The sequence below is a fragment of the Mus caroli genome, chromosome 11 (genome assembly GCF_900094665.2).
Source record: "Mus caroli chromosome 11, CAROLI_EIJ_v1.1, whole genome shotgun sequence".
Classification (NCBI taxonomy): domain Eukaryota; kingdom Metazoa; phylum Chordata; class Mammalia; order Rodentia; family Muridae; genus Mus; species Mus caroli.
Window position 1 is genome coordinate 113,908,576 of NC_034580.1, and position 8,188 is coordinate 113,916,763.

General features: G+C 54.4%; 2 protein-coding genes across 5 annotated transcripts in view; one reads left to right on the top strand and one right to left on the bottom strand.

Annotated features, from left to right (window-relative positions):
• The window catches only part of Pgs1 (phosphatidylglycerophosphate synthase 1), a 37,341-nt gene extending 33,701 nt beyond the window's left edge, over nucleotides 1–3,640 (top strand). For 2 of the 3 annotated variants that reach the window (XR_003837997.1, XM_021175679.1), the window contains exon 10: nucleotides 3,056–3,640. The gene's annotated coding sequence lies outside the window, so the exon portion shown is untranslated. The remainder of the gene's footprint in view (nucleotides 1–3,055) is intronic. The other variant, XM_021175680.2, reaches the window with a different exon arrangement.
• The window catches only part of Dnah17 (dynein axonemal heavy chain 17), a 111,581-nt gene continuing 106,110 nt past the window's right edge, over nucleotides 2,718–8,188 (bottom strand). For both annotated transcript variants that reach the window (XM_021175677.2, XM_021175676.2), the window contains 6 exons: nucleotides 6,893–7,072; nucleotides 6,276–6,458; nucleotides 5,177–5,359; nucleotides 4,729–4,872; nucleotides 4,214–4,439; nucleotides 2,718–3,148 (listed from right to left, as the gene is read on the bottom strand). In XM_021175677.2, coding sequence (XP_021031336.1) covers nucleotides 2,901–3,148; nucleotides 4,214–4,439; nucleotides 4,729–4,872; nucleotides 5,177–5,359; nucleotides 6,276–6,458; nucleotides 6,893–7,072 — 1,164 coding nt within the window. In that variant the 3' untranslated portion in view covers nucleotides 2,718–2,900. The remainder of the gene's footprint in view (nucleotides 3,149–4,213; nucleotides 4,440–4,728; nucleotides 4,873–5,176; nucleotides 5,360–6,275; nucleotides 6,459–6,892; nucleotides 7,073–8,188) is intronic.

Genomic DNA, 8,188 nt, shown 5'->3' on the forward strand with positions numbered 1-8,188 from the left:
AGATCTCGTTGCGGGTGGTTGTGAGCCACCATGTGGTTGCTGGGATTTGAACTCTGGACCTTCGGAAGAGCAGTCGGGTGCTCTTACCCACTGAGCCATTTCACCAGCCCCTGCCTTCATTTTTACTGTATTTACTTGGAGACAAGGTCTCATTAGCCCTCGCTGGCTTGGAGCTCACAGAAATCCACCTGTCTCTGCCTCTCAAGTGCTAGGATTAAAGGCATGGACCACCAGGCCTAGCAATACTTCCATTTAAAATAAAAAAATCTTTTATCAGTCAGGGACAGTGATTATACTCCACGACACTCAGGAGGCAGAGGCAGGAGGATGTCTGTGAACTCAAGGCCAGTGTGGTCTATAGTATGAGTTCTAGCACAGCCAGGACTATACAGAGAAACCCTGTCTGGAAAAACAAAATAACCTTTAATCACTATTTTAGTTATTTTTCAGTCATACTTAAATATTATATGAATATAGAATGAGATGTACCTGAGGGCCAGCCTCCCTCTCCAGCAGCCACTCTGCCAGGCTGGTGACACTTGTCCATATGTCTCTAAACCCAGTGCCTACCTTTTCTATCACACTTGATACAGATGAATTCCTAACCAGACAATGTGCGTAAGCCTGGAGAAATAAGACTGGGCTGGCCTCAAATTCATGGTAATCCTCCTGCCTCAATCCCTCAAGTGTTAGGATCACTTGCATGTACCACTGCACCTGGCTCATTTTAGTGTTTTTGGTTTGACGTGAGATCTGAAGTTACTACTGCTGTTGCTTTTGGGGGGTGGGGGAGGGTTTTGAGACAGGGTTTCTCTGTGTAGCCCTGGCTGTCCTGGAACTCACTCTGTAGACCAGGCTGGCCTCGAACTCTGCCTGGAGATCTGCCTGCCTCTGCCTCCCAGTGCTGGGGTTAAAGGCGTGGCCACCACCATCTAGTTAGGTTCCAGCTTATGGTAGATAAGCCGCTTCAAATGCTGTGTCCCTCCTCACAGCAGGTCCCCTCCAGTGCACTTAGAGAAGCCTGCTCTCCTGTCCATTCCTCCTCAGGGTGTCTGGGAGCCTGGAAACTTGAGTTTCGCTACCAGCACAGCCTGCTGTGCAGGGAACAACCGTAGGGACCCCACAGCAGTGATGATGCCTCTGTTGAGATCAGCAAGCTGTGGCTGGCTGGCCTTGCCACCAGTGACTGGCTGTAGCAGGGGGACCTGTAGAGTCAGGAACACCCAGCCATAGCCAGGATAGCTGCTGCTTGGAGTTGCTCACAAGGTGGGGCAGTGCTGTCCTGGGCAGCAGCGCTCAGCATTGTGCGTGACCCAGGCACAAGTGATACCAGCACAGGAACTGCAGGGGTGGGCGTATAGGGCACTGGCATTCAAATGAGCAGCACTGGGCAGAGTGATCCTCCTCTGCCCTTTAGTCTGACTCCAGCACTTTGTTCCAGATACCCGCAGGTAGCTTGGCCTTTGGAAAGTTTGGAGATAATTTTGTCAACTCACAATTTGTATTTGTGGAATAAATTACTGCTTTATTTTAGGCTTCAAAGGCAAAATTAGAAAAATTCACTTTGTGTTATTACCAAGGATTGGAACAAGTTGCCTGGAGCCTGCTGGCTGTGCCACATGAGGGAGCTACAGTGACCCCTCCTGGCCAGCAGAGGCAGTGCACAGCAGCTAGGGTTCCCCAAGGAGGTTAGAGTCCCTCTGTCCCTGGTTGGGGCTCAGATACCAGGGCCTCTTCCCTTAGGTGATTGTCCTTCAGGTGCATGGTCCCAGATCAGACAGGCTGGGGTGGGGCAGTGCCCAAGGAGCTGAGCTTTGCTTTGCAACTTTGAAGGCTTAGAAACCCAGAAAGTGATATCCTGCTCCACAGGGAGGCCCCCCCCCCTTACTGGAGCTAGAGGCTTTGCTGGCTGTTTCCCAGCATCCCTAGTATCCTCTTGCCTATCTCCCAATGTCCTGCCGCCTGCTTGTAGCCTGGCTGCCTTGCTGCGTGTTAGCTCGGCATCAGTACTGTCTGTCTTTGAGGCTTGGCTTCTTTCTCTTTCCTGCTGATGGTTATGATACAGATTCATTCAGTCAGTTAGTCAGTGGGGCCTCAGCCCACCTGTCTGCCCATCATCACTAGGGGCGGGTGCCTACGGAAGAGGGCTGTTGAAAGGGGTTGCAGTCTGTTGTGTCTCTGAGGGGTGTCTGTGCATGCGTGTGTACATGTTAGGTGGAGAACCAAGTAGCCCACATAGCCACCCACAGCTGGGTCTGGAGCATTTGCAGGGTGTGCATGACACAAGCACAGGCACGGCGTGGGGAGGGGCGGGGCACTAGTCTGTACTGCTGCTGCCCTACTGCAGGCAGGAGAAACCCGGGACCCCAGAGCACAGCATGTGGTGACAGCTCCTGCTGGTGGCTTCAGTGGGAAGGGTGGCTGCGTGGCACCTGTCTGTCATGGCTGGCTTTTCAGTTCTGGGACAGCAGTTGGGAAGGAAGGCGTGGGGATTACTGCAGGCTCTTGTTTATTCTTGAGCTCAGTGTAGATGCTGCTGTGTGCAGGGAGCACCTGATGCCCTGGCTGTGGCACTTTGTGTGCTGTACCCTGACCCCACCTCCTGCTTGCGGGAGACAAGTTCCTGGGCTCCCTGAAAGTCAGATTCAGGGTTTGTTTCCCAGGATGCTGGGAAATCAGGCTTCACTGCCGTGTGTAGCATTGGGAACTGAGTGTATCAGACTGGCACAATGATTGCAAGCATTTTAATCTGTACACCCCCACCCCCCACCCCTGCCCCATAGTCCAGGAGCACTGGGTTTGTAAGAAGTCAAAAGTGGTAAAATGTGTTGGTTGCTAGGTGAGGTTTCTGGTTAGAACCAGGCAGGATCAGCACTGGCCTAGTCACGCTGTAGGTGTAGCTACACCTGCAGGAGCAGTGCCACAGCTGCCAGGATCCACTTGGCTGCCTTCTCTTTGGTCTTCAGGTTAAAAGTCCAGACATAGGTGGGTCCTCGAATACGCGTCTTGTATACGGGGCATTCATAGATGTTCTTGGTCTCCATTCGGTCCACAGGAATGGCCTTGATGAAGATGACGGGCATGACTGGGGTCAGATCCTTCAACCGGGCTTCAGCAATGACTCCGGTCTGGGTGTCCCAGCGAGCTCCTGTGGGGACAATGGAGCTGAGGGTCTGGGTGCCCTAGGGGAGGCAGAACCCACTGTTTGGATGCTGACCATGAAAAAGGGAGGCACGGCCTCCAACCTCCCCACTCTTTTCAGAGACAGGCCAGTGACTGGGAGCCATGAAGCGTTCAGGCCAGGTGCCAGGGTCTGAGAGTGCCAAACATGGAGGAGTGTGAACCAAGGACTCCGAGGTGACTCTGCATGCTGTAATGGCTCTGAGGCTGCATCTTCTCAGAGCTTCATCTCAGCCTTCTCAATGTCAGAGAAAACTGACCGCAGCTCAGATTCCAGCAATGTTCCTTCCTGATCCCTCCTGTAATGTCTACTCTCTGTGTACATAGGGAATAAGTTATATATATAGATGCACATATAAACACTATCTGTCCTTAGCCAGACTGCTGTTGTCTCTCATCCTAGCCAATGGTGTTTGTGTCCTGCGTGGCATTGGAATCACAATAAACATGGAGAATTGCTGTTGTGTACTTGCTCAAGTGATGTGGGCAGTGGGTGCATGACCCTTGGGTGGCCTAGTCCTGACACAGCATCGATGGAACTGTCTGAAGCGATTCCAAGAAAACAGCCTTCTGGCTGCAGAGTAGATTCTAATAGGTGCCCTAGTGATCTCCCTCCTGCTGTCCTGGCTTGGTGGGTGGCCTGGACAGTCTTCCTCCTTGAAGCCTTTACTGAGGGGAACCTCAGTAGGAATGCTGGCAGAGGTGACCCCCACCACTAGCTGGGGGTCCCACATGCCCTGAGCCCCAGACTCAGCAAAGCTCCAGTTTGAGGTTAGAGAGGCCGCATTCCTCATCACGACTGAGTGGTTTAAGTTTTCTGCACACAGATGCTCCTGTCTGGGCTAGAGGCTGGCTGGAATGAGGGTTGTCTCTATTTCTGAGATGGGATCTTCCTACTGCCCATGAAATCCTAGCAATCCTCCAGGCCTCCACATCTCAGTCCCCTCTAGGGCTCAGTGTGGCTCCAAGCCCACCCCTGCCTGGGACTGTGCCCGCCCTGTCTCATTTACAGCTGAGTGGACAGACAAGTTACCTTCCATGAAGAGCCCGTACACGTAGGAGCCCTCTCGGGGAGGAGCGGTCATGTCCTCCCGATTCTTCTTGGTCACTTCCACAGACAGACACATCTTATCCAGGGGCCACTCATTTTTCCTGGCCATGGACTGCATGATAGCAGTGAGAAAGGACTGTGGGTTGAAGAAGCCGGCCAGCCACACAGTGGTGGGCAGAGCGAAGTCTGTGGTCCAGGATTCAAGCTCCTGGAAGAAAATGTGAGCTGCTGAGGGGAGCCTGGCCCAGAAGCCGCTTGTGCTCTTGTCTTTGCTGTATAGAGAAGGGACTCCCGGGGCTCCCCTGGGATTTCTGTGCTCCCTTGTCTGATGTCCTCTCTCTCCTTGGGAAGTCACACCTGCCTGCCTGCCTGATCAGACATCAGGGGCTGGGGGCTGGGCCCAGCCTTCCCACTCGCTTCATCAGCAGTAGTGGCCGGTAGGGACCCTGAGGCCACAGCACATAGGCTGCTGGAGGTTCCAGGGTCCTGTGACTTACCCTGATACGTTGCAGCAGATCGGCATACCAAGCTGCCAGGCCCATCATGGAGGGGTAGGCCCGGGCCACCCAGGTGTCAGGCACAGTGTCATAGAACAGAGCAGTGGACAAGTCTTCCATGTCGGTTGTGATGGTCAGCTCACCCTAAGGGACACAGTCACATTTTGGAGGATGGGTGTGGTTAGAATGGGGGAGAGCCCTCTGCTGTGTGCCTGAGGTACCAGCATGGTCCCACCTCCCGAGACCACGGACAAGCAGTAGCTAACCTCTGTGGCCTGTACTGGAGGTCACAGGACTGGAGACCAGGGAGGGAAGGGCTCTGATAAGGGTCAGTCACATACCAGTCTCCAGAAGCCAGACTGGAGACCTGAGGTGTGTTGTGTGGCAGGCCCTCTGCAGACCAGCCTATTGCACAAGCCCATGCCCATGCAGACACTGCAGCTTTTACCTTCAGACCCAGGTTCAGCTCCTTCAGTGAGCGCCGCATCTCATTGGTGAGGATGTTCATCCTCTCACATTCTTGAAAGGCGACGACCACGTAGGGGGTCTTCTCAGCAGCCTTGGCCATGATCTCAGCCATGTTGAAGGTCTCTGGGATCTTCTCCAGGATGTCATCCAGGACAGCCTTTACCTGGAAACCAGTGCCAGGCAAGCCTGTGACGTCCCCAGCCGAGGCAGCACCCCCAACAGAATCGGGGAGGAGTCCTGCCTGAGTCTCCGAGGGGGAAGGGGCCAGGGTGGTGGGGAGACGGAAACGAGTGCCTCGGGCCTGGTAGCCTGGTGCGTCCAGGCTCAACTACTCCAGCTTTTTGCCCTGCTGGGTGCTCTCATGGGCACAGAGCTGATTTACCTCTGTGGGAACTGCACTGTCACCACCGTCCCCTCACACACAAAAGCACATAGTGACTACTCGCCACCGTCCATCAGTACATCTCAGTCTGACCTGGCACACCACGCCATGCTGCCCAGTCTGGCCCTGAACTTGAGATCCTCCTGCCTCACAGCTTCTGGAGTGCTGGGATTATAGGTGTGTGCAGTTCACCTGGCTAGCAGATTTCTGGTTTCAAATAATAGGCCAATAAAAGTTCCAGACCCCCGAATAGCAAGGAGGGACTTTGGACTCCCGTTCTAGCATGTTTGTTATTTAGCTCCATGCTTAACTGATGTGTGACATATCTTTCCCACAATGTAAGAAAGTGGGTGCAGAGGCAAACTGGGCAGAGGCGCCGCCTCACAGTGCTCTGAGATGCAGCCACCTGACTGATTGTGTCCAGGCTACCCTCTGAGCCCAGGCTATCCTCTGAGCTCCTTGTACTGGTGGAGCCGTCCTGTTGCACCAAAGTTCTGTGAGTTCTGTGCCCAAAGTATTAGCCCAATGATGCCGGGGACCAGTTGTAGACCACACCCTGATTCCAGAATTTAGTTCCCAAGATGGGACGGAGCTGCCTCACAAGCTGCCCAGGTGCTGTCTTCAGCCAGGGCTGCATTGTGCCTCCCACTGCTTAGGCCACCTCCCGCCCGTTACCAGAGACGGGGACAGCCCCTACCTTTTCCTCCCGTGACACCCCCGTGCCTGCTCCCGAGTCTGTCTCTTTGGGCTGCATTTCTAGGACGGTTCGGAACAGCTTCTCCGAGGTGACAGTCAGGAAGCCGATCTCTGCATTGGGGTGCAGGCCGTACAGGTAAGGACTCTCGGGGGGCAGGTTCTCATCGATGTATTCGTGGTAGCCCTGTGAAAGGGTGGCTTATGAGCAATCTGTTGGGGCCCGCTGTCTTCTGGGCGTTTCTCAACCGCACTTCCTATGAGGTCTTGTCCCACTGGAGTCCGGCTTGCTGTCTGCCCACTTCCCCAGATGTGCAGGAATTCCCACCTCACTACCAGGGCCACACCTGCTGCTCCTCATTTTGAGTGCTCGGATTCTTGCTTGGTCACCGAAAGCCATTTTCGTTGTTTTTGAGACAGGTTTTTTTTTGTGCTCCTAGGTCAGCCCTCCCCAGTGCTGGGATTATAGTTGTGGGCCACCATGACTGGTCTTACTCAGTACTGGGAGGTGGAACCCAGGTTACCTCTCTCTCCCCCCAGCATCTGTAGGGCTTCTGTGGTACGGGCCCCTCAGGGAGTAGTCAGTCATGTGAGTCCCCAAGTAGGGGTGCCTCTCCCTACCTTATAGTCCAGGTTTGGGGGGATCTGAAACCCAGGGGCCAGCAGCACCTCCCCTTCCAGCATCTCCACACGGATGTACTCTGCCAGGTAGGTCCTGCACAGCCGGCGGTCCCAGTCATCAGTGATGTGGCCTCCATACATAATCTCACCAAAGAGGTATCTGAGATCATCCCAGGGCACCTGAGAAGGCAGGGAAGCGTGAACAGTGCCCTACCCCCAGCTCCCAAGCCTGGGAGGCTGGGTAGCTCAGCAGGACCTTCACCCAGGCTGCTCTCAGGGCCGCCTGTGACTGACTGCCTAGTTACGGAGGAGCATCTCTCTCCATTCCTTCTCCTCCGTGTCCGGCTTCTCAGGCTGGCCCCGCTCAGACCCTCTGCCTGGGCTACCATCTCAGCCTGGTGGCTTCAGCCTCTTGTCTCCCCCTCCATAGGGACATCTCCGTAGGGCGTCAGCCTTTCTGCTGATGCCGGGGTGTCAGGGGCTACTTGTTCCTTCTTGGTTTCCTGGGCTCTGTCTGCCTTGGTGGCTTTGCTTATTCACAATTAATTATACATTATATATACATACATAGGTGCCTTGCAGGTCTCTGTGGGAGTTGGGACTCAGCAGGTCCAGCCAGAACCTTGGCTTCTGGGGCTTCCAGGACAGATGTGCACAGCCTGGCACCAGCTCTCACTGGGTTATGTGGACTTTCCACCCTCTCTCCTTCCACTTCAGCCCATCCTCTGCCTAGTCCCATGTCTCTCGCCCTTGCCCCAGGGTCACTGCCTCAGACACACACAGTCTTTCAAAGCCTTCTTCATGTGTCCCTTTATTCACAAAGCCAGGAGCTGTGGCCTGTGTCTTGTGGTGGCCTGTTCCTGCTGCTGCCCACAGCAGCCTGAGGGAGAGGGGGCCATGTCTGCACAGCCTCGCTTTCTGGCTGCCACTTTAGGAAAAGTCAGAGGCTCCCTGACCTTTGACACGCAAGTCTTGTTCCCGAGGCACACTGGTTGAGCCTGTAGACCCAATACCTGTGCACCAGTGCTCAGAGCTGCTGTGGGCAGCCCTGCCACAGGACTGTGCCACCTGTGTATGCTTAGCAGCTTGGACACACGTGCCTTGCCCCCAAGATGGTGGCTGGTATTTTTGCCACCACAACAGTGCCCTGCCTGAGAGCTTTTGATCGTGAAGTCGGCTGATAAACCATTTATCTAATTTAGTCTTGTGACCTTTCGCACAAAATATCAGGATGCTCTTTGAGTTCTCATCTTAGTGTGTGTGTGTGTGTGTGTGTGTGTGTGTGTGTGTGTGTGT